This window comes from Chaetodon trifascialis, chromosome 14, assembly GCF_039877785.1.
Source record: "Chaetodon trifascialis isolate fChaTrf1 chromosome 14, fChaTrf1.hap1, whole genome shotgun sequence".
Classification (NCBI taxonomy): Eukaryota; Metazoa; Chordata; class Actinopteri; order Chaetodontiformes; family Chaetodontidae; genus Chaetodon; species Chaetodon trifascialis.
In genome coordinates this window covers 14,181,748-14,198,212 of record NC_092069.1, presented here as the reverse complement: position 1 = coordinate 14,198,212, position 16,465 = coordinate 14,181,748, and the positions used below count along the sequence as shown (strand labels likewise).

Sequence of the window (16,465 nt, the reverse complement as noted above, 5' to 3'; positions counted from 1 at the left end):
GTGGTATAAGGTTCATTTCAAAGGGTAACTCTGTATGTTAAATGTCATAATTAACCGTTAAACGCTTAAACTGTTGCAAATGGGAACATCAGTGAAGAGCAGCATCTCCACAGCCTGGATGTAGATAAGATGGAGAGCCCTGAAGGCCCCCCTGCTCATTAATTCGCAGCAGAGCGCGTCGTCGGATGCTGCGCCTCCGCTGGCCGCTGCCTCCACTGCGCAGCCGCACTTTCTCCAGGACGCAGCGAGCAGAAGACGGAGACAGAAAAATGGCCCTCGACAATTTGATTTTCGCCCAGTGCATCCTTTATTTTTTAGCCTTCGTGTTCGGTTTCATCGCCGTGGTGCCTCTGTCTGAGAACACGGAGGATTTCGGGGGGAAATGCCTGCTCTTCACGCGGGGTATGTGGCAAAACGAGAACATCACTGTGTCGAAGCTGCGCTTCATCGTGGAGGAGTGGGGACCCGAGTCCTCCTGCAGCTTCATCACTTTTGTCGGGATAGCGTCCCTCATCCTGTCCGCAGTGCAGGCATGGAGGCTGCTGTTCTTTCTGTGCAAAGGACACGACGAGTGAGTGACATTTCACTTGTGCTCGTTCAACACAATTCAATAGCAGCACCATGAAAGCTCAGCAGGGCAGGCTCAGGTTTAACGTCTCAATGTTAAATGTGTTTTGTTTTTTTCCTGGCCGTCTCCCACTCCCTTACATCCGAGCTATCCTGTCAGAATCCTGCAGCCCGCATGTAGGCTTATATAAGATGTGAGATACTTATAAAAAAAACCTTAGAATGAGCCTATAAAATGATTAGTCACTGTCGTCCTCCATTATAAAGATGGAGGGAATACATTTGTGTAGCCTTTGAAAAATCTAAATCCTTCTGTGGCTCACACAGTGTTTCCATCATATAAAACCAAATCGTGCTGTGTGACAGGCTCTGTGTGTTTTAGCTGCATAGGTTTGTGTTCCAGGGAGAAAACGACTTTTTTATTTCAACACTATAGAGACTGAGCAGCTTCATTTTCTGTTCTACCTGCCTGCAGCTCCATTTTCAACGCCTTCCTCAACCTGCTGATCAGCTCCCTGGTGGTGTTCACAGTGTTCCTGTCCAGCACCATCGTCAGTGTGGGTTTCAACATGTGGTGCGACTCCGTCACAGAGGGTGGGACCATGCCTAGCAGGTGAGAGAGAGCACAAACTTTTCACACTATGGTCATTATTATACAGCACAGTGGTCCTCCTAAATGCCAGCACGTGTGTCATGTTTTAGCTGTGAGGACCTGCAGGACACTGATCTAGAACTTGGCCTGGACAACTCTGCTTTCTACGACCAGTTTGCTATAGCTCAGGTGAGACTCTTTTACTCTTAATACTCTCCAGACTGTTCAGTAAGTCTCAGTCATGTTTAAAGTCGTGTTCCCTCCTGCAGTTTGGCCTGTGGGCTGCCTGGCTCACCTGGCTTGGCATCGCAGTGATGGCCTTCCTCAAGGTTTACCACAACTACAGACAAGAGGACCTGCTGGACAGCCTGATCCACGAGAAGGACCTGCTGCTGGGCCGCTCCTCGCGCCGCAGCTCTGACCTCAAGACCGGCCTGATCTAGAAACCGGAGGATGCACAAACACACACACACACTCACTCACACTCAACCGTACAGTCCTCTCGCCTGCCATGAGAAACACCAATGTTTGCCTATGTAGACAATCAAAATGAATTGGTTTTTGCCCCCGTTGACCACAGATCGAATCGAACGGAAGGTTTTAGCTTTGTTCTCCAAAGGTAATTGATCTCCCCTCAAACAATCTCCCAATGGTTGTTTATCCTTTAAGAGTCCTGCTTTATTTAGTTTGTCCCGTGTGCATTCCTCCTCAACACACACAGCCATAGTTCAGCTCTGATCGTATTAAAACCATTTCATGGAAGAATACACCCAGTTTCTCTCAGCTCAGCACAGTTTTGATGACTGGGACAGATTGGCTGATGGATCATGTTGTCTTTGTGAACTTGTGCATGGACCTTATGCATGACAAATTGATAGGGTGATGTTTTTTAGATGTAAAGGGATGTCCTTTTGTTTTATAAACCAATGTGTTCCTAAATTAGGCTTCTTTCTGGTAGGATGTGCTGCACACTACTTGGCGAAGTCAGTTCTTTGCATGCTGCAGCAAAGCAAAATGATGTGTACTTTTGCAGTGTATTCACACTTTTAATCAACAGTGACAAAAGTTTTTGTTTTTTTTTTCCAACAAATATGACAAATTGTACTTCAGAACATTCATGTATTGGGCAGCCAGTCCAACAGTGCTTTTAGAAATCTGTGTGAGATTAAAAAACCTATTTTGTGCCATATACAGTAGTAACTCAGGCTTCTCCTTCTCTTTATAGGCTACAAACCAATATACTGTATTACTGTGAATAGACGCACAAATGTACCTGCATGCATCTCTCTCCCTGTTACAGTATGTACACATCACACACTCACCCTTTGTCAGAGATTACAGGAAGAAAGCAAATCATCCGCTCGACTTTGATAGGCAATGACAGTTTTATTCAAAACAACTGAAATCATAAACCGGTAGGAAGTGAGAGAACCCTCCATAAAGGCACTTCTTTCAAAGTGACCGTAAATGTTTGGACAGCCGTGAAATGCAGCTTCTACGCTAAATGTGCATATACAGGACATGAGCTCACTGGGTATTGTTTTATTGCTAATCACAATTTAGTTTGACAGTACAGAGCGGAGAGTATGTCTTGCTTCCACACAGGCGCAATTAGCCTTATATTGCTTTGACATTCAAATGTGAAACCTCCAGAATCGTTTGCTTTTTGAGTTCCCTGAAACCTGTTATATAAAGAACAATGTTTTACTGGAGACTATGTGATGTGTGTTATTGCTCATAATGAGAGGTCTGTGGGATGTGCATCACTGTGCCCTTTGATATCCTCTAATCCGTTTGTGTGGTGGTTTGGCTGTTTGAATTATATTTGCTTCATTTGATAAAGGGACTAATGTAATAACATACAGTATCTGATTCTGTTATATTTCTGTGTTTGGCTTCATATTAATGGTAATCAACTTGATGAAAGGAGTTATGTTTTTTATGCATTGCAAATATCTGTGGAGCCCACACCCATCCTTACATGTGTCCAAAGCTTGATGAGCATTTGACATCATGATTAAAACCTGAATATTACTGTTTTTAAATATAAATGCAACAGGTAACAAAAAGCTAAAAAATTCAAAAGAACTGAAAGTTGGACGTGTGGATACACAGTATAGAAGAATAAATAACATTTGGGATAAAGGACACTGTCAAAAGCATCAGCATTCATTCAATTTGAGTATATTCTCTTTGACGATACGTAAGGAGAGAGAATTCATAACATTGTGCTGCAGATTTCCTCCTCAGCGGAGCGAGGACTCGGCTGACAACAGTCAGCCACACAGAAGAGCAGACAGTCTGTAAAGAAAGAGGTGTTTTTCATCCGTTAGTCATTCAACCTGGAACGGTGAGGTGATGCAGCCCTGTTGTTGTCTTTCACATTATTGAACACTTTACAGATTTGTGCCTCCGTCCTCCTCCTCCTCCTCTCGAAGCTCTCAAAGCTGTTTCCAAACATCTCTACATTCATTTATGTGCAGTTACAAGGCTGAATATTGTGATAGTCCTTATATATTGAACCATATATACACATTCAGTTCTGTGTAACATCAGATAATACACAAATCATGTTCGGTAACAAAATAAATGTTTGCATTCCACGGAAACATTCACTCGTGTACAGCAGACGGTGGCGTGACCTGAAAAATCCAATGGTTGTGGTGATTAAGTGAGCGTTATATGTGAGCGTCAACATTGTAGATGTGCAAAATCATTACAACTTAAATAAGGAGTGGCATGCCCACCACCTTACTACATATATACAAACAGACATGGAAGCTACATATTTCTGGGATTACAGATTTTTCCCTTTTTCAACACCGCAGACAGTGTACAGAGCCTTGCCAAAAGGCTGAGGTGTTTGTCGGCCTTAGCCCCTTCCAAGATAGGAAAAAAGAGGGGGGTCTGAAAAAATAAAGGAGGCTCCATGTCGCCACCTGTGGTCAGTCTCTGTCACTGCATGGTCAGCCATATCCAGCAGCCCCACAGAAGCTGTTTCATGTGCAGCAGGTAGACAGCCAGAGCGGCCTCCAGCTCCTCGCACACTCGCTGTGGGCGCCGGCGGTCCGTGCAGTACATGGCTACACCCAGGAATGACATCAGCAGGAAGAGGCAAGTGAACAGGGCGAGGTGGGGGCGGGACGGTGTCGTTTCATAGGCTGCAAACATGAAAGGGAGACCAGTTTTTCACAGTTTTTGTTTTGTAAATGAGCATTTGAATTGCTGCATGCACAGAGCTCTCTCTCTCTCTTTGCTCTTGACCCAACAAAGACCTGGAGAAGCAAGTTTAAGTGTTTGAGTGTTTCAAGTGATTACAAATATGCAGTGTCGTGTCATACAAACTGTGCTTTTTGTGCTTCCAACATTGTTAAAAACAGGGTGAAAGACTTAGCTCCATTTTGCACCCAGTGTAGTGTTGTCAGCCTGTCATGCACGTGAACATAATGATTCTTTCAGACAGACTTACCACCTAAACAGTCACAGTAAGGAATGTCTGTGAAGCCGACAGAAAAGAGGCCAGTCAGTCAACAAGAGCCAACCTCTGTGATGTGCAGCAGCTACCAACCAGCTGCTGTGCCCTTACAGACTCCACTATCTCACTGGAACAGACTCCATGGAGGCTCATTTGCATGCATAATTAATTGCGAAAGAGTAAATCACTTGCTCGTGTTTGGAAGTCTCTTGCTATTACATTATTTTTAAACAGCAGCGAATCCCCCGAGGACAATAGTTTACGATGCAATCTCAGGATGTTTTAATGCATTTTGCTCTTTCTCCGCACTGCTAAGTGTAAGGTGTTACATGTGGGTTGAAGGCACTCTTGCTCTCGCTTGTCGTACAAACACGTGACCATGTGGCTGAGTAGAACGGTCTCGTTGCAAACTGTTTTCTCACCATGTACTGTGGTCTCTGGCTCCCTGAATCGAACCCTGCGTTCGCCTTTCCGCCTGTGGTTGGGGTCTGTGTCCGACCCGTAAGTGGGACTTGGCCTCTTTAGGATGGAAGTGGGGACTTTGCCATTGGTTACCTGCATTTGATACAGCTCAGGATGAGCATCATAACAAACTCCAAGTGCATTTCAGAGACCGGCAGCAAGCAGCTGGAGGGGACAGATGTTTTGCAGACAAACTGCTCGTATCCAGAGTAGCACCGCTGAAGATGCCTGCAGGTGTTGTCAACCCTACCTTAGGTTTCGGTGCATCCTCCTGTTGGTGGTGGGTGTCTTTTCTGTGGCGGACCTCTGAGTGTTTCTCCCGGTGGGAATGAGGAAGACAGTTGACAGTCGAGTCTCTGATGGACTCTGCAGCAGCAAAGCGTTTGGACAGTGCAGACACACACTGACCCAAGGAGTCTAGTAAGAGAACCATGGCATACATGAGTAGTGATCGAGTGCTCTGGAGCTTGCAGACTGCTCTGAAGATGGGCGATGAGGTGAAGTTAAGCATTCAAAGTTAAACATGCAAATGCATCAGCACTAGGTGGAGTGCAGCTTTGTAGCTTCCCTGTATGTTTGCACTACCAAGCTTTGATATTTCGTAATCCAGGATCAGAGAAAAATAAGTTCTCACCAAGCATAATTTTAATTGATCCCATAACAGTTTCTAAAAAGACATACAGCTGTCCAAAGAGGTAAAAGGTACTCCTTCATTTGCACTGTCAGAAAATTTCCTGCATCTCTATTAAATACTGTGTGTGTCGTCCGTCAGCACTGGTTGATGAATTAGCCACTTGGCCAACTGATGAGTGATTGAATCAATTGATAAATTCGTCTATTCTTCATCAGTCACAACTAGAATAGCTTCTATGGAGAATGAGTGATTGAAGGGGAGAGACACAGACAGACAGTCTGGCATTTGGATGTTAATGAGTGCCTTTTTTAATCTTTAGAACACAGACTGCTTTCAGGACATGCTAAATGCTACTAAATTTGGTGGATTTTGTGAAAGTTATTGGGACATTTACATATTATGTTTAAAATATTACACCATTTTAAATCCTCCATGAAACTTAAGTTCATGTTATTTATATAAAAAAAGAAGATAATATGTGATTAATATTTATTCTGTCATTTCAAGACAAGAGTTTTGGTAGTTTTGGTAAAACTGGGGAGGAACAGTGAATCATACGCTTCAACTGCCCTTTACACCCAAATAATTTTCATACAATCCCTCATTAGTTAGTAGTTTGGTTGAGCAAGTTTCAAAATGTGACCAAAAATCAACCACATACTGCGACACAACCTACTTAAGTCCAACTACAGTTGAAATACTCTGCTTGCAAATATGTAAATAGTTTGTTGGCGGAGGGAGGGTGACTGACCCAGTCTGCAGTGAGGCATATCTAGAGGACAAGCGCTGTAAACAGTCAAACAGGCCTCTGTTGAAGCGTCTCATTGTGACCAGAGAGGATTTCTCTGTGTACAATACAGTATGAAAGGTCACATGAAGTGCACACTTCTGATCTGCAACAACAACTACAACTCTCTCTCTCTCTCTCTGACCCCACACTCTTTCCCTGTCTCACCAAACATGTTCAAGACCGTCCGAGGAGAACGGCGAGGGGTGCTGTGAGTCTTTGTCTTTATATGCTGTGCACTCCTGTCTGTACATAGCTGGCCCTGTTCAGCACCGCTGCCTCTGAACGCTGACTCGACGACAAAGCGGCTTTCTACATGCTGCTTTTAACACCGCAGCAGTCTCCACAAAAATGCAGAGTTCAGAGTCGGGCAGGGAGTGTTGTTCCTTCTTAATGCAAGCCAAGCATACATCCTGTACAACAAAACTGTGCCCTCAAACTGTCACAAAGCTTCTGCTCTTTCTTGCTCTGCATAAAAGCACTCCTGTGTCCAACACGACTGCATGTGTTTATTAATTCAACATTTTCACAGGCTGACATGGTGTAAAGGCTAACTGAAAGCTCTCCAAAGCCGCGAGCAGGGAACTTGTTCTTGAGATTATCATCATTGGTATTGTCACGCATGACACTGAGGGCTCCACCCTCATGCTTCAGACTGCATGGTGATGGTGTTGGATTATACAGTGCTGCTGTTTTCAGAGTCATACAACCACATTTGTTTTTCACTATTAATGCTACCCTTCGCCCCATGTTGTGATATCGTGTCAGGATGACAGTGGTGTCAGATGAGTGTTTACCTGAATATTCAGTCTTGCCAATCTCAGCATAGACGGTGGCCATCAGCTCCAGGCTTCTGGCTGTAATGGGGTGGTCATTACCAAAGGCCCTCTGGTGGATCTTTGTAGCCTGAAAGAATAAACAGATAGACGAGATTTGAAGCTGACACAGGAGAGCAGTGGTGGAAGAAATACTCAGATCTTTTACTGAAGTAAAAGTAAAAATACAAAAGTATTAGCATCGAAATAAACTTAGCACCAAATAAAAATACACAAGTACAAGAACAAGTACCTCCGGACTGTATTTAGGCAAATGTAATTAGTGCCATAAAATGTGTAATTTGTTGAAAAGTGTTAGTGAGGAAGCAAAGAGGATGATGAAATTGACATACCTTACCGCTGTATTCTAAAGCAAGATGAGGCCTGCAAGGAAAAGGAAGAGGAAATGAACCATTAAACGAAAACACTACCTCTACTCGTGTCTGTGACACGCGACTAAAATATTTTGTACCTGCTGAAAACAAAAACGGTGTCGTAAAAATAGAATTATCAGATGGAGCCAGCCTCTGCACATTCTTCCTCCATTAAATCACAAACATTGTCAAAGACAACAATGCCTGACCTTCATCAAGTGAAGTGGCCCATGACTGCAGCGTCAGGTGAGTGTATCTGTTTCAGCGAAACACAGCAGCGAGAGAAATCTAAACATGCGTGTGCAGCTGTGATTAGACACGGAGAGCAGGGCTGCAGGTGCTCAGGCACCTCATGGAGGAAGTGGAAACCTTCTATTTCTGCCAGCACTGACCGCCCCTTTCTATTCCACTGGGTGAATTACAGACAGCATGGCGCTTACAGCTTGGTTTACTGACTTGTGTCCTTCCACCGCTCTGCTGCGTAGTGCTAAGCCAGAACATGTTGTGGTACACTGAGGATCTGCCAGCTGTTCTGCTTATATCTGTCCCAGAAAGTCAGCCAAGGACAGTCATCACCTTCACACCCTCACGTGTGCCTATAGATGTAGAGCAAGATGTGTTTAGTGTGACAGATGTCAGCTTCGCTGTTCAAAACCCACACTTCTCTTCAATTAGTAATGGCCAGGTGTCGGTTTGCAGTGCTTTAGAAGGTCCTTTTCAGGGGACATCTGATAGGCAAAGACAGAAAAGCCCTTCACTGGCCCAAAGAACTTCCTACGACATCGCTGAAAGATTCAGGAAGTATTACAACTTTCTGTCGACAAGAGAGAAAAACTGGGGCTGAGGCTTATGGTGGAGGTCTGCAAGAAAAGACCAAAGAGCAAGAATTCCTGCTTGGCCAGACAGCCGAGCCTCTGGGAACAGTCATGCACAATCAGTACCATCTCATTTAAGTTTAACTACTGTATGCTCCTTGCATTAATGAAGCACCGTGACCAGCCCTCGGCCAAGCAAACCTTCCACCCCCTGTCACCCTTGCTGGCAATCAGGTTAAATGGCCTAATCCAAACAATGACGACAGAGGCACAGAAAATGGGCGCATGCTACGGCCTAACAAAGTACTCCTGCAACAGGAGCCACCAGATCCAGTTTTAGGTGTTCCTCCTGTGACACTCACGTAGAGTGCGGTGTCTCTTTTCTCCACATCTACAGGGAAATTCAACTCGGGCTAAAACGGCTTGGAGATGGACTTTATCTAGTTCGAAAAATTTCCACTCCGAGGGCGAGCGGGCACAATGAATTGAACACATTTTTTGCTACACGGAGTGAAAAAGTAACAGCATCAATGACCATCCCAACCTTTTACACGGGCCACATAGCTATGAAACATTAATAAGTGAAGATAAAAGTGATTCATTCATGAAAGTGGGGTTTTCGAACTGTCACTCAGATTTAGCCTTGCGAGCCAAATACTCATTCCATTGATCTTGGTGGAAATTATTTGTCTCAAGATGATTTCAGTCTGATCTTATAAGCTAAGACGAGGCTTCTACTCTAAAAAACATGAGAGCTGCTGCTTATGTAATAAAACTGATAACAGAAACAAATGCAAATGTATTGTTTGCTCTCTTAGTACTGAGTCAGCACCATTTTCACTTCAGCTCTGTGAAGTGATGAAGGCTCACTCACACACACACACACACACACACACACACACACACACACACACACACACACACACACACACACACACACACACACACACACGCGTACAGTATTTTACCTGTATAACAAAACTGGTGATGAAACAGTCATAAAAGTGACTTTATTTAACCATAAATTCACTTACGATGAGCCCACTGGGCCCTCAACCTCACAGACCATGTAACGCTCCATTAATTAGCACAACAGAAGCTGCAGCAGGACACAGTTTTACCTACTGTTTGCTCATGATGCACAGCTGGGCCAGCCGTTCCAGGTGCTGTGCCTGGGAGGCCTGCTCTGAAAGCTCCTCTGGGGTTGTCCATCCTGCAGAGCCCAGCGTAGCCTCCTCCTGAGGCCCTGTTATACAAACACAGGGCATGGAATCACAATCAGCCCACCAGCAAACGACTCAGCCTTCAGTCCTCTGCTCGTCTATCTGTCCCTCTCTCCCCACTGTCCTTTGCTCTCTTTGCCTCTCTACCACTGCACAGAGTTTGAAAAATAAAATCGAAAAAACCCGAGCTATCAGGCTGTCTGGCAGTGCTGCGGACTTTAAGCCTTAACAGCAGAGTGGAGCCAACTGAGGACTGGAGACACGAGAGATAAGGGCTGGGCAGAGTGGATAAGGGCGTCAAACAACACACTCACCACGCCTACTGGAACACACGCATGCACACAGGGACAAACCACAAACATACAGTATGCACAGTAAACACCACACACGTACAAGGAGGGGGGTGGGAATGAGTTTGGCTCATAACGCACGCCACGAGCAAGTGCAAATAAATCACCGCGACAGGTGTTTGCACGACAAAAAACACGAAATGACAATTATGTCAGCTGTCAGTGAGGAAGTACTAAGAGGGATGCATCTGAAAAAGCCACTGGGGAGAGAAAGAAAGCTTGTGAGCTGCAGCTTTAAGCGCCAGCTCTGCCCCTGGAGAAGTCCAGCATTCAATCCAAGTGAGTGCTGAATCAGGGGCCTCGGTATTGTATGGCGGCACACAGCTCCTAATGAGCAAAGCGTGGCCATTTGTCTTCTACTATGTCTGTCCCCGATCTCCTCCACCGTGCCCAGCACGCTACACTGCGCTGCTGCCTCAGCAGCAGACAGAGAGGCAGAGGCAGACGTCTGGAGCAGCAGCAGGTGATGAATGAGCAGCCTCGCCGTGAATATGCTCACTTCATCCTCCACCAGGTATGTAGTAAACAAAGATGGACTTCATATTCATTGTCATTTCATATTGGCTCAATGAGTTAACAGAATAGAGTTTGTTAGTTTGTAGCTGCAGGTCACACAAGTTCCTTTGGAGAGCTGCCAATGACAAACACAGTCTGTCAGACACTGATCTGCTTCAGTGTATCTGGTGCTTTGCTAACGGCCTCAACGTTAACTGAAAAGCAAATTTGTTTTCCAAACAATTTTCTAATGATTTTTAATGAAAAAATGTATAATTTGGTTCTTATTATAGGGAAAATAAAGACAATGCAATTTAGTTACTTTGGCTGTTTTGAGCTCAAAGAGTGAATCCAGTTAAATCAAAGTAAATGTTCATTCACAATTAATTCATTTTTGAAAACTTGCTGACAAAACTGAACTGAAAGAAATAATTAATTTGACTCGAATGACTCAAAGTGAAGAAAATGAACTCACATTGACACACATTTTCTCCCTCAAACATTAAAAGGAAGTTAAAGCATCACCAAAAACACATTCAAAATCAAAGTGGACATCTTATCCAAGGCTGCACCATATTCATGCAATGCTCCATATGCTTCCAGTATATTCCCAGAAGTATTGATCGATAGCTTGATGTCAAAAGTACTTGCCTGTGCTGCCCTGAAGAGCCGTGAGCTCGATCAATGCCACCTCATAGAACATTTTCTCAGCCTGGATGAACTGGAGGGCCTTGCCATCTGTTTATATGGGTGAAGGATCAGTCTCACTTGTCAGCGGGATTAGTCAGTAACTGTTGTTGAAGTTAAAAACAGCCTCGTTGGCCCAGCTCAACACTGGGCTTTTTGTTCCAGCCCTCTTCAGAATGACCCCTCCAGGCAAACAGAATGTGTAGTAATCCAGAGCAGATTGCTGATCTCGAGGTCTGGATTGTGGGCCACAGATTTCCACTACAGGTGTCTGTGTCATTGGTGCATGCTGTTATCTATTTGCTGTGGTTTCTGTACTGTATTTCCAAAGGGGGTGACTGTGATGCAAAACCAGCTTTGAATGCTGGATCACAATGTAGATGTGTCTGATTACACCTTATTGTATCTCCTCATATCATATTCCTTTTTTAGTGTCTGGTTTTATCTCTTCTTTTCATGTTTAGTTCAGGGTCCTCTTGATCAATCTGGATGCCAGATTTGTTTCCATGAAAAGACTCACTATAAAAAGCACTCTAAAAATAGAGCCTTTGTCAAAGTGATCTGTGGACTGAGAGTCCGTCCTGCTGTAAAATGACACCACTGATGCTTGTCAGGTGAATTTAAAGACCAATGGGATGGAGAATGCTTAAAATAAACACAGCCCTGCTGGTCCAAATGTCCTACTTAACACCACATCTCTCATGTGTAAAGCACACTAAATTCAATTCCAGGTATTTCATCAGTGTGGTGACACTACACCACAGTTTTGTACTTTAATACATCTCACATAAAACTACGTATCTTCTACTTTTATACTGAGGTTGGAAGATGGGCAGTTTCCGAGTTTCCTTTATTTTGTCACCCTTAAAGTCAATTAAAACCAAAACACGGTGCTTTTAAAATAATACTGTACACATGGTCCTCGACAAAAGGAAAGAACAGTTATCAAAGAGCAAGATTAAAAATTTAAAACGTTTCATCCTGATGAGCACCACAAGATACTGGAAAAAATGATGGATGGTGAGGGGCGGATGTTGAAAAGCTATTAGTGCATGTACATCTGAATAATTTAATGTAGCGTACAGGAGGAGACGACATAGTAAGCAAGTCATGAAATTCTTTTTAATGAACACGTCTTCAGATGTATCACAGGACAACTACAAATGCGGCATACTAGTGCACGCTCCTGGGAGTCACCTGGGGATGAGGGGAGTATGAGGTGGACCATGTGGGAGGGAGGATTAGGGGAACAGCCATCTTCAGGGGTCAGAGCGCGACTTCTGCCTGCTATTTTTAGCCTGGCTGGACCACAACAACACCACAACAGGAACCTCACACAATCCTCTCCAAGGAATGTGTGCTCCACTTTACTCTCACACTCTCACACACACACACACACACACACACACACACACACACACACACACACACACACACACACACACACACACACACACACACACACACACACACAGCCTCCCCTAAACTGGTAATTGGACTCTGCACTCCAAAACTCGACAAGAGCTTGCATTAACACCGGTACCTTCAAAGGCACATCTGATCGCACGTGCCGCATAACTGTGCACTGAAATAAACTTGCAGAGCGCACTATCAACTCTGTCCAGCAGGAATGAGGGATTTCCTCTGGAATTATAGGTCATGTGATCAAACATGACTACATTTGATAGTAACATATTGATTAGCTTCTGTTCTTAAGCTCCCTGTGCCCAGAGGTGGAGGAAGGACTTACGTAAAAGCAGTTATACCACAGTGTAGACATACTCTGTTACAGATTAAAGTCATGCTTTTATTACTTTTACTTAAGCTTTAGCATCAAAATATACTTAAAGGAGCAAATGTAAAAGTACTCATTATGCAGACTTGCATACCTCAGAATCTATATTACTGGATTATAATTACTGATGCATTCATGTGTTTATCATTTACATGTTGAAGCTGGTAGTTTAAATGTGCTTTAACTATTTTATATGGCCCCCCTCAGAGATCAATAAAGATTAACCTATAATATTATATTATCATTTATTGTGATCTAATTTGTACTATTCAACCAAATCTGTAAAGTAACAATACTTTACAATACAATATTTGCCTCTGAATTATACTGTAGTTACTGTAGTAGAAGCATTAAGTAGTGGTAAAAAAATGGAAATACTACTCTTACCTTCCAGCATATTCACTCTAAAAATGTAAATATTAATATCCTCCTTTATTTGACATTAAAGTCAAATCGTCTGGGTCAGCATACTTTCCAAGAACCACGTATCAGTAAACACTCAGCAGCCAAAAGAGCTTTTGGCTTTGGACAAAGGTCACTTGTGGATAACTGCCAGCTCTGATAACAATACATCCAGCCTTAAGTGGTCACAGTGCTGCCACCATCACTATCAGCCGCACCTAATACAATATAGCTATCTGGCATGAAATCAGGATACTTTGAATACGTAAAGTCAGCTTTATTTTCCTGCTAGTGGATTTGCTTCAGACACCATGTGAAGAAACGCTGCAGATTCTGTTCTAATAAACATTTGTGTGAAACTCCAAAGTTCCCACATTCGTTCCCAGTTTGAGCACACTGACCCTTCACCTCCCTCCCCAGAGGACCGCGCTGGAAAAGACCACAACATCACAACTTCAGCTCCTTTGATGCTCATGAGAACGACTGAGAAAGAAATGGAAATTTTATGGGAAACGACCACATACTTTGAATCTCTCCACACGGTGATACTGCTGACTTGCTCCTCTCTGCTGCTAAACAATGTATGACGTAGTTACAGTTTCACGGCTGTAACCTTACCCTAAATGTAAAACAATGTAATATGGTAACCCTCCCAAACATAACATACCACAGTTTGACATAACACAACACCATTACTATTGATGATGTTATTTAATAATGCACCGTATGTCAAAAGATTTAACCCCGTCACGGTAGACGACCCTCTTAAGTAGAAGCCTTTTCCTGCTGAGAAGGGGCCTACCACTGGCTATTGATGAAGTGAAGCTCAGCAAATCGACCTATTTTGGAAAACGGGTGGTGAGGGGTAGAGGCTCGCTGAGGTAGATAACCTGAGCTGGCAAGTTAAGTGTTGGAGTGTCTCAGTAACGGGGAGAAGAGCCATGGAGGTAATATATCCTGAAACGCAACACCTCTCTATTATCTCTCAGTCCTATACTGCTATAGTTTATAGAAGCAGTGAAGTGGCAATGCACAGACTAGTCAGTGCAGATACAGGTTAATTAGTGCTCTTCCACTCTGTTGTGCAGAGATAAGAGCCTACAAATCCTCTTAGGAGACATACACACAGCCTGAGCTACACACAATACGCATGGCATTCTGGGACAAATGAGTTATTATAAACTCGCCCAAAGACATCCACTCATCCCCCTCAGTTTACACTGCTTTCTATACAGGGTCTGCATCCTCCATTGTGCCAGAATTTGCCATGGCTTCCACCAATGACAATCCTTCGCATGTTCACAGATATAGAAGGCTAGTTTTATAGTTAGCCTGCCTGCTAACACTTCCTGAAGGGGACGGTGAAAGCAAAAGTGCCAGGCGTGAGATGAGGAGTGAGACTTTTCCCTGAGTTTGTAAAGGATACAATTCTTTTCAGTGATGAAGAGTTCTGCGATCTGTAAAGCACAGAAAAAACATCCAAGGGACATGGTTAAGTGTTAAATAATTCACTACCAGCATTATTCCCGGTTGTGTGTGCACATGATGTCACCAGCTGTCAAAACAAGTAATTCTGCTCTCCTCGCATTGGTCTGGTCAACATCAGGCCACACGTTCCAAAGTTCTGGAGTAACGGTTTTGTTTGGACATCAGGGACATTCTTTCAGGCACTACTAAACAGAATTAAATTTGTAGCCTTGCCGTTGTAAAGCACACCAGCATTTAATCTGCTAAGACTTTGGTCTGGCTACACAGAGCCAAAACATAGCCTACACACAATGGGGCAGACATGAGCTGGATATTACAGTAATTTTAAGCATGTGAGCTGTCTAATAACACTGTTGCTGTGTGCTGGAGCTGCATCCGATACTTCATTTAGCAGCATGCACACTGTCAGTCCTACTGAGACTGAGATGGTCTTACAGTGTCAACACAGAGACAAACGATAGACTGTTAGATTTGACATTGGTGTTAGAGATATCAAGGTTGAATGTGTGCTGCCGTGTGGGATAATTCATCAAGCTCAAAAACAGAAGTGATGTAAAAGTGTGTACAGCTGTGCAAATCCATGATACAGCAGATTTGTGCATGCATGTAATGCATTATGCACATGCATGTTTGCATGTGTGTGCAAGTGAAAGAAAGGGAGAGTGACACACAAATGTTATGAGTGTGTGTGTGTCCAGTCTTTAGGCATGCTCACCTGGTGGAGGCAGTTGGGCAGAGAGGTGAAGCTCTGCACATGGGTCAGTCCCAACAGGCAGCTGAGGAAGCAGTGGAGGGCGGCCTGATACTCCCCCTGCTGCTGGAGCTGCTGTCCCAGCTCAAACAGGCCCTCCCTCCCCCCGTTCAGCATCCCCAGTCCCAGCCAGAGCCAGCACTGCCTCCCATCAGAGCTCCACCGGCCGAGGACGAACGCTCCTCTCCTCGCCACTCCACTGAAGCACCACAGGTAGAAAGAAACAGCCCCACAGAGTGAAAGATTTAAAAGAAGGGAAGCGAAGCTGCTCACATAAGCACAGACAAAGAGGCGCCAGAGGAGAGGAGTGAGCAGCACAGCTCCCTCTCAGTCTCGTCTGAGCACAGTAAGTCAAGGACAGGTGGTAAGGAGCAGGCTGAGGGAGCTCCGGCGACTCACACAGAAGAGATCCATTCCCCTCCCTTCCCTGGCTGCACCACGTAAGGAGGACAGAGGAAGTGGGAGAGTATGTGCTGTTTGAGTGGCAGAGCTGTTGACCAATCCCTGCTCTGCTCATGCACAGTAGCTCCGCCAGCATGTGTTTAGCACATTGGGTCGCTCTCCAATCCTTGAAAAGGGAGACTGGAAAGCTGTAGGTGTTGATGATGAAAGCCAAATATGGTGTGCACATGTTCTATGATGTATCTCTGAATGTAGTACAAGATTACTTTAATTTTGACCTGATTTACTATCTACTGTACATCTGGAGAGCAGTGCCTCATGTATATACAGTGTGTGAGTCTTACTGCCCCA

At 44.2% G+C, this 16,465-nt stretch overlaps 2 protein-coding genes across 3 annotated transcripts; one reads left to right on the top strand and one right to left on the bottom strand.

Annotated features, from left to right (window-relative positions):
- Positions 1 to 196: 196 nt before the first annotated feature.
- LOC139342488 (transmembrane protein 179) lies at positions 197 to 2,873 on the top strand. The gene is made up of 4 exons (XM_070979614.1): positions 197 to 571; positions 1,043 to 1,180; positions 1,270 to 1,348; positions 1,429 to 2,873. Exons 1-4 carry the CDS (start codon positions 270 to 272, stop codon positions 1,600 to 1,602), a joined length of 693 nt encoding a protein of 230 aa, XP_070835715.1. The 5' UTR covers positions 197 to 269; the 3' UTR covers positions 1,603 to 2,873.
- Positions 2,526 to 16,163, bottom strand: c14h14orf180 (chromosome 14 C14orf180 homolog). Of its 2 annotated transcripts, XM_070979613.1 has the most exons (10): positions 15,677 to 16,029; positions 14,900 to 14,930; positions 11,241 to 11,327; positions 9,647 to 9,767; positions 7,686 to 7,716; positions 7,315 to 7,423; positions 5,347 to 5,513; positions 5,057 to 5,189; positions 4,629 to 4,655; positions 4,001 to 4,320 (listed from the first exon to the last, which is right to left on the bottom strand). In XM_070979613.1, the coding sequence occupies exons 1-10, from the start codon at positions 15,827 to 15,829 to the stop codon at positions 4,115 to 4,117; spliced, it is 1,065 nt and encodes a 354-aa protein (XP_070835714.1). In that variant the 5' UTR covers positions 15,830 to 16,029; the 3' UTR covers positions 4,001 to 4,114. The 2 variants fall into 2 exon arrangements, with proteins under 2 accessions (XP_070835713.1, XP_070835714.1); XM_070979612.1 differs by lacking the exon at positions 4,629 to 4,655 and having other exon boundaries at positions 2,526 to 4,320; positions 15,677 to 16,163.
- Positions 16,164 to 16,465: the final 302 nt, after the last annotated feature.